The 20,913-nt window shown below is 52.1% G+C and overlaps 1 protein-coding gene across 1 annotated transcript in view; it reads right to left on the bottom strand.

Moving 5' to 3' along the window:
• Positions 1–480: 480 nt before the first annotated feature.
• The window catches only part of ATP8A2 (ATPase phospholipid transporting 8A2), a 616,683-nt gene continuing 596,250 nt past the window's right edge, over positions 481–20,913 (bottom strand). Inside the window, exons 34-35 of the mRNA XM_045293987.1 lie at positions 11,979–12,070; positions 481–935 (exon numbers count right to left, since the gene is read on the bottom strand). Coding sequence (XP_045149922.1) covers positions 838–935; positions 11,979–12,070 — 190 coding nt within the window. The 3' untranslated portion in view covers positions 481–837. The remainder of the gene's footprint in view (positions 936–11,978; positions 12,071–20,913) is intronic.

The following is a 20,913-nucleotide window of genomic DNA, read 5'->3' as shown; positions in this document are numbered from 1 at the left end:
ACAGGCCCAGCTGCTCACTGCTCACCAGCTACCATGCCCGGAGCTCAAGGCCAGCCGTGCACAAGTGCAGATGGAGAAGCCCGGACGGGGTGCAGGGCCAGACTGGAAGGCACCTGGGGTGGGGGCCGCAGATGCATAAGACTTGGCTGGAAGGCCAATTGGGTGCACCCTGCTGAGGATGTGGCAAGGAGGTTCAGATACAGCCTCTCAGATTTACCACCCAGGCGCGTGTGCGCGCGCATATGGATATTATGATTTCACTGCAATCAAGAAGTTTATGTCAGATTCATACAAACAAGTTAGGAGTCAATGGGAGACGGCAGCCTGCCTGGCTGGGGGGAGAGGGAGTGTGGGGCCGGTGGGGGTGCAGAGGTGGGGGGGGCGGTGCCCCCGCTCTCTGATTACACAACGACAGGTCTCTCACGGCACATAAAACCCTCTGCCCTCTCTCCCGGAACCACTAGCACTGGTGTTCCAGTGTCCGTGAAACATAAGGGTTTTAATCTCACACCTCACAGAGCAGTCGGAGGCTTGGTCGCGACCGTCAACCAAAGTTGGATGGAGCACTGCAGACACATTGGGGGTGGGATGTGGGGGGCAGATACGGGACCCCCTCCCCCCTCACTGAGTGTACTGTCCAGGCCCAGGAGGGAGGGATGGGGGTGGAGGTGGGAATCGATTAACTGGTTGGCTAAGGCCACGGAAGTGTGTGTTTCCTGGTGCTGCTGCTGCCTGCCAGCCCTCCTGGGACCAGAGATGTGTTAACACTGAATGCCACGGAGCCGGACCGCTTTCCTGGGACTGAGCGGCGGCGGCGGCGGCGGGGGCCGCCGAGCCCTACTTCCTCCTGCATTTGCTTTTGGTGGTGTCGTAGGCGCGGACGATGGCCTCCTGGGTCACGGCTCCGTGCTCTTCTTGAGAAAAGGCGTAGCCATCTGCAAGACAGGCGGGAGAGGGGTTACAGCGTGGGGCTAGGGGCACGGCAGGGTCACCCCCTTGGGGGTTCACTCGCTGGGCTGCTAGACTCAGGGTCAGCGGTTCAAACTCGCTAGCCGCTCAGGTGGAGAAAGAGGCACCTGCCTGCCTGCTCCTGTGGAGGTGAACAGTCTCGGGAACCTTGGGGGCAGCGCTGCTCTGTCCTGCCTGCGGACTCGCTGCGAGTTGGAATCCGCCGGACGGCAGTGGGTTTGGCTGTCTGGGTTTGGCAGCGGGACTGGCCCCGTGAGCCTTGGCCAGGTGAAGGCCTGGATTTGAATCATGGGGAAGGTACCATGGACTGGCAAACAGACAGATCTGGTTTGGAAGAAGTACGGCCAGCATGCTCCTTAGAAGCAAGCATGGTGAGATGTTGCCTCACGTCCTTTGGGAGTGTTGTCAGGAGAGACCAGTCCCTGGAGAAGGACATCATGCTTGGTCAAGTGCAGGGGTGGCAAAAGAGAGCAAGGCCTTTGACAAGATGGGTGGACATAGTGGGTGCAGTGATGGGCCCACACCTAGGAACGATTGTGAGGATCACCTGGGACAGGACAGTGTTTTGTCCTGTTGTCCATGGGGTGGTTATGGGTCGGAATCAACGTGAGGGCTTCTTACCTCAACAACAATAACAGGTGGCGGCCTCTCATCCCTGGGTGTAGCACACAGCCAATGGGCATGGCTCTGAGTCCACCCAGAAGTGCCGAGGAAGAATGACCTGGCAGCCTGCCCCCTCTGACTCAGCCTGGTTCCACTCGGAATTGGAACTTGAGGGTGGCGACTGGCTCGGTGAAGGCCTGGGGTGAGGAGAGCCAGCACCCAGGCGTGGGGTGGCTGCTGCAGGGGCTGGAACTATTGGGCAGGGGGGTGGGGGTGGGGCTCAGCCAGCGCCTGGCGGGGCTCAGGGTGAGTGCCACGGCTCAGGACTCCACTTTCCCATCTCCAACCAAGGGGAGAGGCCTGTTGTTCTGCTCCGGATAGGAAGCGCAGGGGACCCTCTTCCTGGAGCGGGAGGGAGGCCGGCTGAGTAGTTTATGAAGCCCTCAACCTTCCGGGAGTGAGTCGGTGAGAGGCCGGTGGGGCAGCCCGGGAGTGGTGTCCCTGCCCTTAAACTGGGTGGATCTGACTTGGGCATAAAAACCATGGAAGTGGGTTTATTTCCATTTGGGTAAGGAATAAGGTGACAGGGTGGAATCCAGAGGAGAGGAGGGACTGGCTGCTTGGCCATGGGACATGGAGGTAGGAGGTAGGTAGTGGGGGTGGGGGAGTGGGCTGGTTCTTACAATCAGCCAATGAATAAGGAAAAACACTAACACCTGACTGCTGGCAGCCTCAGTTGTAGCAGCGAGGTTTTCGGTGATTGCTGTGCCTGAGGTCGATTGCCAGACCTTACTCCCAAGGCACCTCTTATTGTTGCTGTGAGGTATCATGGAGTTGCTTCCCACCCACGGCGACCTTATGCCCAACAGAACAAAACCCTGTCTGGCCCTGCTCCAGCCTCACACTTGTCCCTCTGCATGAGCCCGTTGTGGCAACCGCTGTGCCCATTTCATCCAGGGTCTTGCTCTTTTTATATTGCTGCCCCTCCACTTGACCAAGCATGATGTCCTTCTCCAGGGACTGGTCTCTCCTGACAATATGTGCAAACTATGTGAGACCCAGCCTCGCCCATCCTTGCCTCTAAGGAGCACTCTTTGGCTGTACTTCTTCCAAGACTGATGGGTTTGTCCTTTTAGCAGTCCGTGGTACTGTCAGTACTCTTCTCCAGCACCACCGTTCAAATGCACCGATTCTCCTTCAGTCTTCCTTATTCGTGTCCAACTTTCACAGACGTGTGAGGCAATGGAAAATACCGTGGCTGGGTCAGGCGCACCCTAGTCCTCAATGGAATATCCTTGCTTTTCAACACTCTAAAGAGGCCATGTGAAGCAGATTTACATAATGCAACATGCCTTTTGATGCCTTGACTGCTGCTTCCATGAGCATTATTTGGGCAACTTTAGGTGAACATAAGCTTCCAAACTCTCAGTGAGCACCCAAGGGACCTCCCATTCCATGACCTGCCACCCAGGGACCACCAGTTAACAGTGGTATGGATTTAAACATGTGAAAATTTTAAAACCAACCAACAACCACTGCCAGCAAGTTAATTCTGACTCATGAAAAACTCATGTCTTGAGAGAAAACCCGTTTCATAACATTTTCCTGGAAGCCAGTCAGTGTAGAGGAAACCCAAGTCCTCACAATTGGATTAGTGGACAACAGGATACACGGAGAAACGGCTGATGTCGCCTTGCTTGGATCCGCAGTCCATGCCTGTGGAAGCAGCAGTCAAGAAACCGAACGGCATTGCATCAGGCAGATCTGCTGCACAGCATCTTTAACGTCTTAGAGAACAGACGTCACTTAGAGGACGACTAAGGTGTGCTTAGCCCACGCCTGGGTACTTTCAACCCCTCACATGCCCGTGAAAGTTGGACCATGAGAACAAAGGAAATTGGACAGTGGACGACGGTTGCAGAACAGATGATACATTCGAATGATGGTGCTGGCAAAGAATATTGAAGGTGCCGTGGGGATGGCTCAAACAACAAGGTGTCTGTCTTGGAATGCTCCTTATACTCAAAGATGGCAAGATTGCCTCTTATATGCTTCGGGCATGTTATCCGGAGAGTCCAATCCCTGGGGAAGGACCTCATGCTTGGCAGCATAGACAGTGAAGACTCCCCCAGGCGAGAGACTGACACCGGGACTGACATGGTGGGCTCAGCCCTAACAACTGTGAGGATGGAGCAGGACTGGGAGTGTTTCCTGAGGTGGTGCGTAGGGTGGCGATGAGTCAGAACCCACCCGATGGCCCCTAACATCAACAACAATATTCTTGACAGAAGGCTCTCTTCTGCAATGCCACTGGCTGAGCCTGGACCACCGACCTTTAAGTGAGGAGCCGAGCATCGCCTTTGTAGGATCGACCAGAGAGAGCTGCTGTGACTGCTGACCATGTGGGTGCAGAGCAGAGCAGGTCCCTAGGGTCTCCAGGGCTGTGACCTTTCAGAAGCGCATGGCCACGCTTCTCCTGCAAGGGCCCTCTGGGTGGGCTCCAACTGCCATTCTTACAATGAGTAGTTGAGCGCTTCACCATTTGTGTCACCCGGAGGCTCCTAATAATCGTTAAAGTCTGGCTTCCAACATTCTGTTTGTCTTCCTCATCTTGGGGTTGCTCTCTGATATATTTTGTCATTGTGGGTAGTCCCCTTGAATTTTTGTTGCATGGTTTTCGGTATATGAAACCCAGGATTGATGAAGTTATAGAGAGAACGAGTAACATGAGTTCCTGGCGGGGGTGGGGGGAGGTGTGCAGTGGGGGAGCTGGGGTAAGGGGACACTGATCAAGGGGTTCAAGAAGAATGTTTTGAAACTGATTGTGGTAGCAATTGTATAATACTGCTTGATGTGACTGATAGGTATTAGCTCCCAATAAAACGGTTTCGATAGACAAACACAACCAGCAATACCTGTTGGCTCTGAATTGATTTTGACTCACAGCAAGCAACTGTATAGAAGCCACGAGAACTGCCGATCTGTTTCCAAGGCGGTCAGCCTTTATGAAAGCTGCCTCCATCCACATCCTTCTATCTGACTGGCCCAGGCGTTGAAACCACCACCCTTTCCTTAGCAGACATGCATTTCACTACTTTGCTGCCCAAACCCAACCTTACTGCCATTGAGTGGAACCCAACCTATAGGGCAGGGTAGAACCGCCCCTGGGGGTTTCGGAGGCTGTAAGCTTTTATGAGAGTAGAAAGCTTAGTCTTTTTCTCGCAGAGCAGCTGGTTTTGAACTGCTGATCTTGCGATAGTAGCAGCCCAAAGCTTAACCACTATGCCACCAGGACGCCTCACTTTGCTACTCAGTAAACCAAAGAACCAGCTGAATTTGACATTCTGATCTCGAGACAGTACAGTGAAGTATATGACAGCCGTGGGTTTCCTGCATCTATGTTTAAGGTTTTGCGGGAGAAAGATGGGGCTTTCTATTGAAATAAGAGGGTTCAGTCTCAGAAACCTACAAGGGCAGTTCTACCCTGTTTTCTAGGGTCACTATCGACTCCAACACGGTGAGTTTTAATGTTTCAGGTTTAGCCCGGGACCCATAACCACACACCTTTAAGAGGTGCCATCAGAAAGTGTGCTGACATGTGGTTTAAAAAAGGGAGTTTCTAGTGAAAATACAGACACCCTCTAACAATGTCTACAAGGAAGTGATCAGCCTTGGATGTCCTCCACCCTCCGTTGGTCCCTGAACTGGAAGTCTCTGGCTCTGGGCTAGTTTCCCACGCCAAGTCCTCTACCAAGCGGACAAAACCCCAAGGCTCAGGACGGCCCCACAGTGACCAAGGAGCTGCCTGAGGACACGCTGCGAGTTTCAGAGAGGGGCAAGTTGAAAGTGGGGATGAGACTGCAGTGGGGTCTTTCTCAGTGGACTTTGTCGACCCTCACCTCTTTAACAAACCAGCAAAACCCACAGCCCTGTCCATGATGTGGCAGGCAGGGTGAAGCAGCCCCCGCTCAGTGTCAAGCCTAACAAACTGGGTGCAGGGGTCGGCTGCTCCAATTGGACCCTCTTATCCAGCCCAGGGGCGCCCAGTGGTGCAGCTGTTTGGCCTGCTGGCTCCAGCTGCATCCATGCCAAGGGTCTCTCTGCCTTCCTGTGGGAGGGCTTTCTGCTCAGGTAGCTCCTCCACCTTGGAACCATCTCCCTCCTTGGAAGAATAATGAGGTGCTCTCAAGACCTCAAGGAGCCTTGAAGGTAGAGTAGGTGTGGCAGTTACATAATCTCCTGTCAACTTGTGAAGGGGTGGAGTCTAGACTGTTCATTAGGTCACAGCCAATGAGACCTCTGTGTGGGCATGGGCTCCTGAGGGTTCTGAGAACTCCTGTCTCCCTCCCTGGAGGTGGGACACACACACTGCTTCGTCTCCCTGTGAGACATTTCTGTTGACAAACCACGTAGACCTATGCTGATGGCAGCCAGAGCCTTGGAGCTGGAGGAACGACATAGCACGCCAGTGCTGAGATGCTCCCACCACCACTGGATCCACAAGACTTTCCACACACCAGCCTGTGATCTTCCTGCATTTGGCCTCATTCCATGTGTTGTGTGACTCTGAAGAGGAATTTCAGACTGGTATCAGACATATGAGGTAATATTAGACTTATGGACATGATCTAAACTAGGATGGGATGTTTTCTTAAGGTACAATTGCTCTTTGATATAAAGTTCTCTTACACACATATGAATGTATGAATTTGTTTCTCTAGTCAACTCAGACTAACACAGTGGATCATGAGTTGGACTGCTAACCACATGGTCAACAGTTTGAACCCACCAGTGGCTCCACAGGAAGAAGTTGAGGCTGCCTGCTCCAATGAAGATCTAAAAACTCAGAAACCCAAAGGGTCAGTTCTACTCTGCCCTACAGGGTTGCTAGAGTCAGAATTAACTTGATGGAAGAGAATGAGTTTGGCCTAAGACCCTGTAGATTTTCATGGACTTGATCCCCACTGTATCCTTCATGATCCTGGACAACTGGATCTCTGTGGCCCGGCTTTTGGGCTGGTGCTGCTCCAGATTGCCACCCTGTCCCCTCCAATGTGGGTGGCCGCTAGCCTCTCTGCCTTCCCAGCACAAGGTTCCTTTTGTGGAGGATTTCAACAGTGATCCCAGGTCCCAGGCCTCTCCTGTGGGCTCGTCACAGCAAGAGCTTGCCAACAGCACTGTCTCCTCCTGCAACAAGGCCCCACCCTGTAGTCAGCTTGGACAATTTTCATTCTCAGGTTTGATACAAAGGGCCACTTCTAGTCACCAAGGAGCTTTTCCGGATGGGAGCCAAGAATTTGTTTTCTTTGGACCAGCGGATGCTGCTGGAAAGTCAGCCCTGCTTCTGACTCGGTGGACCTGGCTCACCCCACTCTTCCTGGAAGTGTCTCAGAGGGTGACTGTTCATTTATCTCTGCAAGGATGGCACCACCTTGCGAACGTTCTTTGTGAGAATTCCTGGTGGCTGGTGTGTTGGTGCTGTTCTCCAGTTGCATGGATCTACTGGGATGACGGGGCTGTAACACCTCAGGACTGTGGGCTCTTTAAGCTCTCTGCATCTTGCTTTACTTTCCTGTAAAATTAGGGATCTGGCCAGACCAGGTGCAGTCAAGGTTATCTCAGCTCCAATCCAACCCCAGGGTCTCTAGGAAACTCCTTGAAGCCTCTCACTTTCTCCATGTTTGTTTGCCCTTGGCATCCATGGTGCGGGTCTCTGCATCCGTGCCAGGAACTGAAGGAACACATTTCAGTCCAAACAGAACGATCACTACCTTTCTCCGGTGTTTGCTTTCTGCGGCAGGCAAGGGCCAGTGCACAGGGGGTGTTAGGGGCCTTTTGGGAACATGAAAAGAAACCGTATTTGGCACTGTCCTTGAAGGGAAAATGCCTTTGCATTCGGAATGGTCGAATCCCTTCTCAAGTTGGAGGAACAAAAACTTAAGTCTTGTATTTATTAGGTTTCCTGGAGTCTCTGGTGACTGGGTCGCAACCCCACGTGCCCCAGAAGAACCGCGCCCACTGGCTGTTCTAGGCTGTCAAGACATCTTGGCCAGGCCTTTTCTTCTGCGGTGTCATTGGGTGGGTTTCGGCCGCCAACTTTCCTTTGCGAGGTTGAGCGCTTAACCACCGCGCCACCAGGGCCACCCCGTCTTGCCGTTGTCCCGTGTTGATTCAGAAGGCGCACACATCGTGGGGACGCAGGCCTAGCGGTTTCATCTCCCTCGCAGGTGTGACTTGACTCGCGTTTGTCCCGCTGGGTCAGGGCCCTCTTCTGAGCTTCGGGAGGGCGTCTCAGCCACGCTGGGAGAAGCAGCGTCTCCAGTTTTCCAGAAGAAAAGACCAGCAGAGAGTTCTCCATGCCACAGCCGTCTTCTTGGACGCGGTGAGAGACAGAAGGCCGTAAAGCTACGGATCCGGTCCGATGGACGTAAAACTGCCGTAAAGCTGCGGGGCACATGCGCAGTATGTCCCACGTACTTCCCTGTCTGATCCTGGGTGTGTGTGGGGGTGGGGGTGGGGGTGAGGTGAGGGGTGTTCAGCCCGGGAGCTGGATTTGGGGGTGTCCCTCTTTGCTCCTCACCTAGCCAGACGCAGGTAACGCTCTCTGTCTCTCCTCACCTCGATGTCTCGAGATCGGTGTGTTCAAATCACACTGGGCAGGATGTACCATGTACGACACCAAAATGCAGTTCCCTGGCAGATGCATCTCCCATCATGTGTCCAGAGGGGACTTTCCTGTCTGCACTGCATGGGTTTTGCCGTGTAGGGAGCCATGGAAGAGGCCCTGGCTGGTTTATCCTAGGGGGGGTTTCTACCCCAGGTCAGAGCTCACACATTCTAGAGCCCAGGCCTAGCAGGAATCGGTGGCCTGATGGGAGAAGGTTTAGCGACACAGCAGGAGCCATGGCCCATGCAACCTGCCTCAGCCTGCCAGGCCACTATCCAACAACCTGACCAAGACACACGATCCTCTCTCATCAGGTTTTACCTACTGAACGTTTGTTCAACTCCGTTTGCGTCCAAACGGGGCGCTCAGAGGAAGCTTCTGGCTGTGTGCTTTCCCACTTGTATCAATCTTTTCAGGAAGGCCTGATAGCCAGGAGGCACTGCTGGGGCTCTGGAGCAAGTGTTCTGTGAAGCCGGCCGGTGAGCTGTCTCTGGCCACCTACCTACTGCATCTGCTTCCTAAATCAGCTGGCTTGGCCCAAACTTGGGGGACAGAAGGGGTGGTGGTGAAAGGGATGGAAGGGAAAGATATTTTCTTAGCTGTTTTGTATTCTGCTAGTAGAATTGTTAGACATTAGGCTTTAGGCTGCTGGCTGCAAGATCAATGGTTTGAATCCACTAGCTGGTCTGTGGCAGAAAGATGAGGCTTTCTACTCCCCTCAAGATTTACAGCTTTGGAAACCCACAGGGGCCAGTTTTACCCTGTCCTAGAGGGTCGCTATGAGTCGGAATTGACTCCACTGCAATGATTTTTTTTTTTGCTTACTTCTTTATAGAACAATTAGTGAAGTCTATAAAAATCTGTCATGTTCCTCTATTTTGGAAGAAAACAACCCTTATTATAGTTAGAATTCCTTTCAGTAAGTGCTCTGATAATATATTAACGAAAGTAACCGTTTCCTGTCCAGGGGGAAAGCATTTCTAACAGAAATAGAAAAGGGCAGTGGGGGAGGGGCGTGCAGCAAGGACAGTGGACTATGGAGGCAATGCTGCCCTTGGTGATGAGTCTTGGGCTGAGGTGGCTCAAAAGGAACAAAAGACCTTCCAGCACTAGATGTTTCTCCTTTCTATTCCCTAAGAGGGCTGAGGCTGAGACAGCTAAAGGGCAGGCCCCAGAGAGATCTGGGAAGCCCAAGAGGAGAGCGTCTTAAACCAGACAGCCGTTCTGCACCAGACGGTCGTTCTAGCCACTTGAGAGCCTTGGCTACTTGTTAATAACAGCCGTTTAAAGACAGTCAGTCAGGCGCATAGTACTAGTTTCAGAGTGTGGGTCACATGTAGGCGATGTCAGAAGGCGGTTCGACGTATTTCTTGTAGTGTGTGTGCATGTGTGTGTTGGAGTGCTGGTGGTGCAACAGTTAAGTGCTAGCCAAAGGGTGGGAGGTCTGAAAACGTCTGCAGCTTGCCAGAGAAAGATTTAGGGATGCCTGTGGAGGAAGCACAACGGGACAACTTTACTCTGTCACCTGGGGGCTCCAAGTCAACTTGACGGCACCCAACAACCAGTCACTCATTCATCCACTTCTTTGTGGCCTTCCACACATTGTAAGGTAAGAAAAACGTTGAAGAGAAGTTGGAGTCATCTGGGGAGCAGGGAGTTGGGTTTTCTTGGGGAGCGGGGATTAAGACACTTATAATTCCTCCACTAGAGTCCTTCCTGAGTCTCTGACTACAAAATCGCGCTACAGGGCTGTGTTTATTCTGTAGACGTAGGGGGGTGATGGCCTGAATACTGAGGTCTAGGGAAGCGGGGCACCTTTCCTCACTGCCTGGGACACCCCAAGAAGGCACTATCCTTCTGCATCTGCATCTTACACAGGCTGTGTAAGATGTTTGTTGTGATTATCCCATGAGCAGTGTGGCAGTACACAACTTGCTCAGCTACAAGAAGACGGAATTGCTTATGAAAATGCTGATCTCCTGGGCATTTAATAAACTCTTCATATTCTCAGGCAATTTCTATAAATGATCTCACTGAATTGTCCCCTGGATCCCCAGGCCGGTTCTCCAATAAGCCCCATTTTACAGATGTAGGTGTTGGTGAAGCATCTTCTCCAGTACTGGGACAGGAACCAGGGCAGCTCGGTTCTACAGGTGCAGCGTCAAAGACTCTGTTCTTTTAACCAGGGTCCTATCCTAGCTGGCTTCTGTCTTGGTGTCAGATGGACCAAGGTTGTAATCCAGGGCCCGTGGCATGGTTGCTGGGCCAACTGGCCCGCTCTGGCCCACTTACTAACATGGGGCCTCAGGTAGAAAAATGGTCATGGGGCAGTGTGGGGCAAGGAGACAAAGCCCGTGCAGGCCCAGCCTGGAGCTGGTCTCTGTCCTCTCCCTCTCATGTTAATATCCCTCCCACGGGAGGGCGTTCTCACTTGGGAAAGACGGGGAGGGAGAGATTAAGAGACCCACTGACTCATGGGAGCTGACAGTCTTCTTTCTCCTGTGGAGCAACTGGTGGGTTTTATCAGGTGTGCAGTCCAGTGCTCACCCCACTGAGCCACCAGCGCTCTCTCTGCCTCTTCTCTCTCTTTCCCTGGAGAAGGCCTTTGACTATCTGTTGGCACACGGAGCTCACTTCAGATTGGACATCAACCTTCCTCATGATCTGTACCACAGAGACAGGGAGGTTTCAGTGCAACCTTCTTAACAGTTCTTAAGCCTCCTTTTCTTCCAGTCTCGTCTCATCTGTCTTCTTTCTTCCTCTCTCCTTACTCCCCCAGAAGGGAAAAAAAGAGAGGAGGAGGTAGGGGGCTGGAAACAGTGATGGTGTGTGTGTGTGTGTGTGTGTGTGTGTGTGTGTGATGCAAAGGTCTAACATGCTTAGCTGCTGGAACGCACTCAGGCGCCTCAGAAGAAAGGCCTGGTTATTTACATGGACAACCCTGCAGAGGGCGGTTCAACTCTGACATGTCAAGGGTTGCCAGGAGTCGGGATCCACTCAGCTGATGAGCCCCTTATCTGACAGGGGGTGCTGGTTGGAAGAGATGGGGGGATTTGTACAGATGGACACTGGGTCAGACAAAAAGGAGGTGGCCCTGGGGAGATGGCCTACTAGGACCAAGAGCATAAAGGAGCTGTCTTCAGGGAGATGGTCCAGCTTGATTGCCAAAAATAAGCCCACAAGTGCCCCCAGGTATTCGCATCGCTGCCTCTCTCAGCCTCCTCCTCTCTGCTGCACCCCAGTCCCCAGCCCAGGAACCAGCCAGAGCTCAGAGGTAGGTCAGCAATGCCTGCCAGGGGGAGACTTCTCCAAAATGGAACCTAGCTGGTTTCAATGCCCATCCTTGCTTGAATTAACAGGCTAATATTTTTTTAAGTTCCTATTCTAATCTTTGGGGGAAAAGAATTTAAAAATAGTATCACTTCAACCTTAAAAAAAAAATCCTAAGGGGAGGCTGACAGAAGGATCTCTTAAAAAAAAATCAGGATTTTAACTTGAAGGGTTTTTGTCATTCAGGCATTTGATTGGGTCCCAGGGAATTACCTACATTCAAGCTGTACTTGCCTGGGGCCGAATAGACTAATTCCACTTCCAATGGGAGTCTCCGTTTGGCAGCTGTCTCCTTCGAGATGAGTCTACGTACACTCGAATTAACTGGCCTGCCTCCCCCTGCCTGGGTGCGGGGCTCGCTGACCTGAAGTAGATCTGGGAGTGGGGGCGGGGCGGGGTGGTGACTTACGTGGGACACCTTGCTGGAGGGACCCAGTCCGGAAGAGAGTGGGGGGCGTCTTCCGGCTCAGTCTCTTCAGCAGGCGGTCTCGCTCGTTCACCCTACAAGGAAACCGCAGACAGAGGCAGCATGGTCAGTCAGGAGTCCGTACTTGTACATCTGCGGATGTACATCTTCAGCGGAGGATCCGTGGTGTAAAACAGAGCACACAGACCAGAGAAGAACGCTTCCCCACAAACACGCTATCCAGGCTCACAGTCCACCCCTTTCTTCGCAGTTGATGCGACCTTGACATGGTGAGCACATCCCCACCCCACCGTCCTATGCTCAAAGGTGCTCTGTTTCCACACCTCCCACCACTGCACACGATGTCTCTGACCTTGGCCTGCCTCTGAAGTGAAGGGAGTACGGCCAGAGCCCTTTTCCGCCTGTCAGGGTCAGCTAGAAGTCTGGATGACTCATTGCAAACTGCCTTACGTAATCCATATTCCACCGGTCGCGTCCCGATGACTCATCCCAACACCCAGCAGGACAGGGACTGAGGCGCGTCAGTGGAGGCCTGCCAGCAGCCCTCTATCAAATCCAGTGCCATCCCTGTAGAAACGGTCAAGGTCCTCAGCTTGTGAGGCAACCAGCTCAGTGATGGAAATGTATGTCGCTCATTAACTCTTCCCGGGGACTGCTGTTTTGTCTTGATGTCTTAGATGTATGGCTCCTTTTGTAGGGATGGGCAGTCACGTGGGAGAAACTTGCTGCCTTTCCTCTGGCTTTTGACCCAGATCAATCCCAGTCCCAGCCCTTGGCTCTCTCCAGAGCAATTGTCAGGAGTCATCTATTTCCACGGTAAAGGGGTTTCAAGGCCTCAAGCTCACCCTCGGCTCCTCTTTCCCAAAGCCAAGACACCAGGTGAGGGCAAGAAAATGCTATCCACCCATCTCAATCTCCTGTAGCTCTGTTCTTTCTGTAGCACGTGAATCTTCTTTGAACAGATGGGGATGTTGAGCTCATGAAAAGCCAGTGGAGCGTTCATTCAAAACACATACGGGCAGCTCTCTCCCCCTTCAAGATTGGCGTTGCTGTGAAGGACTACGGATTTACGCTGGCGGAGCTACATGGATCCACCAGCAATGCTCCTGGAAGCAGCAGTCAGGAAACCAGATGACGCGGTGCGCTGGGCAAATGTGCTACAAAAGGACCACATGAAACGTTCCAGAGCAAGGGTGTCACAATGAGGACGGTGGCACACCGGATCAAGCCCTGGCATTTCCTGTCACCTCATGCGCACAGGGACACTGGACCGTCCACAGGGAAGGCTGGAGAAGAACTGATACTGTTGAGTTTCGGTGTTGGTCAAGGATAGATACATAAGCTCACCGGGGGTGGGAGCCAACTCCATGGCCACTAGCAGCATCACCTGCGAGGACAGCGGACGCTCACATTATAAACCCAAAGACGATGCTAAAAAGTTGTGCATTTTCGCCAATGTGCCTGGTTTCCCATGATCAGTATGTTACTTCTCCTGGCCACAAAGAGGCCTCTGGAGTTTGCCAATGGTATACACTGCTGTTTGCTGCAGTCTGAAGGTGGTGGAAAAAGCCCAGGAGGTGTGGTGGGTTGCATGTTGTTCTGCTAACCCCAAGGTCATAGTTTGAAGTTACCTGGAGGGAGAAGGATGAGGCTTTCTACTCCCAGGAAGACTTACCCACCTCGGAAACCCAAAGGGGCAGTTCCATTCTGTCCTCTCGTGTCATGACGAGTCAGAATGGACTGTCCGAAGGACAACCAAGTCTGTCTTAGAAAGAAGTGCAGCCAAAGTGCTCCCTAGAGGCAAGGATGGCGAGTCGGATTCTTACACACTTTGGACATGTTAGCAGAGACAAGTCCCTGGAGAAGGACATCGTGTTTGGGAGACAGATTGGCCCAGGGACAGCATCCATGGGCTCAGGCACAAGGGCAACTGTGAGGATGGCGCAATGTTTCATTCTGCCGTCCACAGGGTCGCTGTGGGTTGAAACGGACTGAACAGTAAATGTATCAGAATTGATTCAATAGTAGTAGTCTGTTGTTTGTTTTAAGAGCTTTTGGGGAGAGGGTGCTTGAGGGCTCTGGTGGTGGTGTGGGCAAGGTGCTAACCACAAAGTCAGCAGTTCAAACCTACTGGTCCCTCTGGGAACAAAAATGAGGCTGTCTGTTCCCATAATGATTTATACTCTCGGAAACCCTACATTGGGTCACTTTGAGTCGGAATCACCCCAATGGCAGTGGGTTTGGCTTTGGGGTTTGTGAAGCCCGTTTGGAGCTGGCCCTGTGTGCTGTCTCTGAGACCTTCCCCCTGAGAGTGTCCTTCCGGGCACCGCCCGGGGCCTTCTGAAGGGCCAGGAAGCCCTGGCTGTTTTTAGACCTCTGTGAGCGGAAGTCGACTCAGCACCGGGCTTGTCAGAAGAACTCAGTTTCTAGTCGTCTGGGTTGAAATGACAATGTTTAATCCATCACCAATTAACAACGAGCCTCAGCTAGCCAAGCCTGGCAAACACCAAAACCAAGGCTGATGAGGGAAAATGCTCTATCCCTCCACACAGCATCCCGACTGCTTCCCATCTCTTTCTTCCTGGGGCCAAATTAGTCTCCCTGGGCCCCACCGGGCCTTGGCTGGGCTGCAGTGGCATGCATATAAATGATCTGTGAGCCCAGGGGCTCACCTGGCCCTCTCTGTCAATGCAGTCACCAGACCGTTCGTACAGGGCTCTGCTGTCTACCTGCAGGATGTGGGAAGTGTTGGGAGGGTCTGTCCTCTTGGGCTCAGACTTGCCCAGTAAGAGCCGTGGTTCACTGGTGTGCAGAGGACTGCGGCGCCCTGCTCCAGGCTCTGTGTGTGGAAAGGGCTGGGGCCACCTTACCAGTCAGGACACAAAGGGTGACCAATGCCTTCTTTTCAGAACCTCAGGCTCAGGCCTGTGCCTCTCCTCCAGATACCATCTGGGACATCACCCGTCTTTCACAGCCAGTTGCTCCTCCCATGAGGATGACCCACAGACACGGATGTGGGTGGGGTCTCACAAATCTTATGAGCGGAGTTGCTAACCCTGAGGTGTGCAGTTGGAAACCACCAGCTGCTCGGAAGGAGGAAGATGAGGCTTTCTGTTTTTGTAAAGATTTTCAGCCTTGGAAACCCACAGGGCAGCTCTACTCTGTTCAAGGGGTGGGGTGGGGGTGGGGGTGGGTGGGGTGGTGGGGTGGGGCTAAGAGCCAGAGAGGAATCGATGGCAGAGAGCGGGTTGCAGGTGAGTTTTCAGAACCGCAGCCACCTCACATAACGAGGCACAGGGCCGCCTGCCCTTGGCCATCGCTGTGTGGCTCCTGCCTTGCTGGGCTGAAGCTCATCCATCGCCCTCGTGAGATGACAATACCTTCATGTCTTTATTTTGCTTTTGATAATGAAATAACCCAAACAAAGGCTCATTCACTGCCATCGAGTTGCTTCTGATTCATAGTGAGCCTGTAGCACGGAGACGGAATCTTTATGGGAACTGGCAGCCCCATCGTTCTCCTACGGAGTGGCTGATGGGTTCAAACTATTGACCTTGTGGCCAGCAGCCCACTGTTTACCCCCGTACACTACCAGGATGCCTCCACACACGCACAGACCAAGCCCACTGCCACCGAGCCCATTCAGACTCACAGCGACCTTATCGGGCAGGGCAGAGCTGCCCTCGTGGATTTCCAAGATTGGAACTATGGGAGTAGAAAGCCTCACCTTTCTCCCTCAGAGTCGCTCGTGGTTTTGAGCTGCTGACCTTTCGGATTGCAGCCCAATGCATAACCACTAGGCCAGGGGCCTCTTTCCAAACATATGGGAATGGTAAGAACCACCATAACAAACCAACCAAAAGACCCCACCCCCAGGTGTCCAGCCTTGCTGTGAGGTGCCCTTGAGTCCGTTCCAGTGCCCAGCAGCCCTGTGCCAACAGAGCCAGGCCCGGCCGGCTGGCCGGCGCACCCACAGCTGTCCCTCTGCTGGGGCTCACTGTTGCAGCCACCGTCAGGCCATTTCGACAAGAGCCTCTCCACGTCACCGAGCACGAGGCCCTGCTCCAGGGCCCGGTCTCTCCTGACAACACGACCAAAGCCCACGAGACAAAGTCTTCTCATCCTTGCCTCTAAGGAGCTTTCTGGCTGTACTTCTTCCAAGGCAGATTTGTCTATCCTTTGACAGTTCACGAAATGGCCAGTACTCTTCTCCAGCACCACAACTCAGACGTACTGATTCTTCTTCAGTGTTCCTCATGCAGTGTCCACCTCTTACATGCATATAAGGCGACTGAACAGACCATGGCTGCGGTCAGGCACACCTTAGTCCCCCCTTACTTTTCGACACCCCAGAGAGGTCTTGTGCAGGAGACTCAGCTGTAGCCAATATTGAGCACAGCTCTTTGATATCAATATTGTAAGGACCTTATTGGCCCACAGCTCTGGTCTCTGTGAGGTTAGCAGTGCCGGGGGCGAAGGAGCCATGTCTACACAGACGCCCCTGCCCATAGTGATTTGGGATCCCGGAAGTCCCTGCTCCAAGTCTGCGCCCAAGCGCCTGTCCTTGATGTGCCACCTTGACAGTACGAGGCCGATTCCAACTCCTAGGACCCCATGTGACATAGAACTGACAGTGTCCCATTCACATGCCAGCCCCCTCACCCAGAGCCGAGCTGGGCTGCGGAGGGAAGAAGATCAAGATAAGTGACGCTGAGTAGAAAACGGTACGCAATCTCTGCTTCGATCTTACTGTATTTCATACACATGTTCCTGGTGAATTTGATGATCTGCCTTAATCTTTAGAATCATTGCTTTCAGATAAACGTGCATCTTTTGTGATTTTAATGACAGCAACATGTAGGAGTAGACAGGTCCCCAAAATCCATTTTGTGTGAATTCTTCCTGGGCAACACTACAGCTCACTATTGGTCTCAAGCCCTAGATAAAAACAGAACGATTGGGAAACCGTGGTGTGTGCTGGTGGAAAAGAAAGGTCCCTTGTTTTTTTTGGAGGGAATAACTTTTAAAATACTTGAGTGGCTAAGTTTACTCGGTACAGGAAAAAATTAAACTTGTCAATTTTAACACTGCTAGTACATCTGAAATAAACTTACGCAATGTTCTAGTTAAAAACGTCCTAAGATAATTTAAATGTGTAAAATAAGCATCTCAGGTTATCAATGAAAGGGGACTGCAGATACTTTTCTCAAATAAAAAATTACACTCTATGTCACTTAATAGGATACAAAGGATAATTAAAAATAAATTTCATCTATATTTTTAAGAAAGATAAATGAAGAAGGCGGTAGGGGAGTTAACTCTACGTTTTTCACCAAGTTCTGGCTCAGCTTTCCAAAGAAGCTGTGCCTCACGACGAGGTCCTGTGTTCGTGAACGTATACGAATCAAGGCAGATCATGGTATGCTATCTTGAGTTATGCCTTTCTGTAACTTTCAGATATCCAGGCAAGGGACGTGCGTCTTTATTTGTACCAAGGACATCGGATGTTAGGGGTGGGCCTGCTTGGAATACAAGCTGAAGGGCAGACTTCTCACCTGTGTTTCTCTGATCCCCCTCCCTGCTCCGCTTCTACTATAATAAAGTTGGAAGTCATTTTCCTCTCCATGTTATATATATTTTTTCTACATACACATGCGTTATTTTAAAATCGGCATTAATGGTGTGCTTTACGGGTGTTTGAACTCACCGGCTGCTCTACGGGAAGAAAGACTGGTTGATCTGCTGCTATAGGAGTTACAACCCAGGAGGCCCCGTAGGGAAGTTCTACTATGTCAAGACCACGCAGAAGCCAGGAACAGGGTGGGGGTGGGGTGGGAACAGGAACTTATGGAGGGAGGGTGGAGGGGGAAAGAAAAACCAGACACATCTATGGGGGTTTGAAGCGATACTATTCCTGACTTGATTTGCTGAGAGGGGTTGTGGACTACACAGAGTATGTTTTCCTTTAAAAACCAAAAGAAATGAAATTAAAAAATATTTTTTAAAGAGTGAGGGGTCACAGCCTTAAACACCCCCCGCCCCCTCTGATCCTGACCCCTCAGATCTGAACCCTGCTCTGAGTTAGAAAGGAGGAAAAGCAAAAACTGAAGTGGACTTGGGTTCTTTAGTGAGCTATAAGAAGTTCATTTCAAACAAAAGAAGTTTAAAAAAAAAGAAGAATCAATACAGTTGCTCTGTGATGGCAGTCACCTATTCTAGAAACTGGCCTGTATCTTTCTCACCCCTTCCTGGGGGCAGCCGGTAGCTACACTGGCCAGTCCCTGCCCCGGAGCTCTCCGGGCCTGCTGCCTCCCCGAAGACTTCACCCCGCACTGTTCCGACTCTTCCAGACCAGGCTTGTTCCCCCGGGGGCTGCTCCCACCCACTCCTTGGACAGCTGGCAGTGCTTCCTGCCCAGGTCCTGACAGCACTGGCAGGCTCTTTTATTCAGGTATGAACCTAAGCATCACCTGGGAGCCTTTCCTGGCCAGCCACTCATTTCGCATTACACACCGGTTTCATCTGCCTCAGATTGCCCCCCCTCTGTTTCTTCACTGCGGGCTGGCTGCTGCCTCCACCAGGAGTTAGCTCCCAGACAGTGGGACTTTGTCTGGTGCTGGGCCGCTCCCTTCACCCGACACCTCCTGGGTTTTCAATAAGTTGTCTGTTGAGTGAAGGGATGAAGAAATAAATGGATTGCGTCGTATCAGGCAAATCTCGGATTCTCTCTGCTATGAAGTCAACCTGTTTACTCATTAGCAAGCGTGAATTCCCAATTACCACCACCCGAGGTGCCTTGAGCAAATCCTAATTGCTGGAGAAAGAGATAAACACTGGACAGCCGGCCGTACGATCACTGGCCTGTTGGGGGTGCGGGCGGTGGGGGGCTGGACTCCAGGTGGTTACACAGTCAAAGCTCCAGACCAAACATTCGCTTCGACAGGGCTGCTGCGAGTCGGAACCGCCTCCAGGGCAGGGAGTTTGCTTTGTGGTGGTGTTGTTCTATGTCCTGCCGGGTAAGCACTGGGCTGTTGACCACGAGGCCGGAGGTCCGACTCCACCACAGCTCTGCAGGAAAGAGGTGAAGCTGTCTGCTCCGTAAAGCGTTACAGACTCAAAGCTCCAACATGGGGCGGCTCTCAGTTCGAATCCACTCAATGGCAGTAGGCGGGGCTTTCTGGTCCGAGTCTCCCAAAGAAAGGAGCATGTGACTCACTCTTGCTTTTCTTTCATTCAAAGAGCCAACAGACTTACTGCTCAGAGCAGGGACTGACGCTACAAAGATGATAACTTTTATATCCTCTCTGGGCTCGTGTCAAACACAAGCTCAATGATTTCATATTCGGCTCTCAGCAAATAGGCCTTAACTGGCTTGACAAGGCCAACCGTCCATTATGGGGGGCAACTCACGTTCCTGAGAACAGGGCCCCTGGCTGGGGCTGGGGCAGATGTGCTCAGAGTGCTATGGGTGAAAGCAACAGCAAGCCCACTGCCAGCGACTTGATTCTAACTCATAGTGACCCTACAGGACAGCACAGAACTGCCTCAGACTACGAATCTTTATGGGGACAGCTCCATCTTTCTCCCTCAGAGTGGCTGGTGGATTTGAACTGCTGTCCTCCCTGTTAGCTGCCCAAAGTCTAGAGGATGCAAAACCAAAACCAAATTCACAACCATCTAATTGACCCAACTCACAGTGAGCCGATAGGACAGGACTGGGTGGAACTGCCCCTGTGGGTTTCCAAGACTTTCAATCTTCATAGGAGTAGAAAGCCATGTCTTTCTCCAGCAAAGCATCTGGTGGTTTTGAACGGCTGACCTTGCCCTTAGCAGTTTAACAGGAAACCCCTATGCCACCAGGGCGCTCATCAAATGCAGGCAAAGACTGCCCCACATGGCTCCTGGGTCCCGTTTCCCCCATAGTACAACACATCCCGGCGATTCATGCTTCACTTTCTGCCCTCCAATAACCAGTGCCCCCGTGCTGCCATCTTCCAGGGTGACAGAGACCATTAGGCTTTCTTTCCTCCATCTTCCGTCCTAAGGATGCAGAGAAAGGCCCGAGAGAAATGAGTTGGAGAACCTGCTCGTTCCTGGATGATGTCCTGGGTACAGTTCCATTTCAGAAGGTGTGTTTCTGTTCTCTGGCTTGCACCTGGCTGAGGGGTGGGGGGTGGGGGAATTACGCTCCCAGATCTAGCTTGGTGGGAGGCCAGGAGGAAAGGGGAGTCACACTGGAAAGTAAACAGCTCCCTGATAATGAAAGAGAAAAAGTGATTAGCCTGGCTCCTTTAAGACCCTCTGGAATCCCTGCCTGGAATGTGGAACATGACTGCTGAAAGCATGGGCCCTATCTAATGCAGAGTGAAAGAGAGATGCTGCATCCGAACGGTAGCACTGGCGAGGAATATCCAAAATGCCATGTACTGCGAAAGAACAAGCTAATCCCTCTTGGAAGAAGTACAACCAGAATGCTCCTTAGAAAAGAAGATGGTGAGACTTGGTCTCACGTGCATTAGACGTGTCAGCAAGGACTCAAAACACCAAACTCACTGCCATTGAGTCGATGCCGACTCATAGTGACCCTATAGGACAGGGTGGAAGTGCCCCCTTTGCGTTTCCAAGACTCTAACTCTTTACAAGAGGAAGAGCCTTGCTAAGATGGATTGACAATGACGAGGATGGCGCCGAGGGCACATGCAGAACCAGGTCATGTTCGGTTGCACACAGGATCGCTGTGAGTTAGAACAAACTCGACAGCGCCACACAACTACAACAACCTACAACCTCAAACTCTTATAACACTTCAAAAAAAAAAATCTGCCAACAATGAAAAGGAGCCTGGAGATTCAGTGGGTTAAGCATTGAGTTGGGGACCACCACGTTGGTGGTTCAAACCCACCAGATGCTCTGTGGG

This window comes from Echinops telfairi, unplaced genomic scaffold (assembly GCF_000313985.2).
Source record: "Echinops telfairi isolate 266 unplaced genomic scaffold, ASM31398v2 ScPeMD7_2565;HRSCAF=3150, whole genome shotgun sequence".
In the NCBI taxonomy this organism is placed as follows: domain Eukaryota; kingdom Metazoa; phylum Chordata; class Mammalia; order Afrosoricida; family Tenrecidae; genus Echinops; species Echinops telfairi.
The sequence above is the reverse complement of the archived record's forward strand: the minus strand, read 5'-3'. Positions and strand labels throughout refer to the sequence as shown.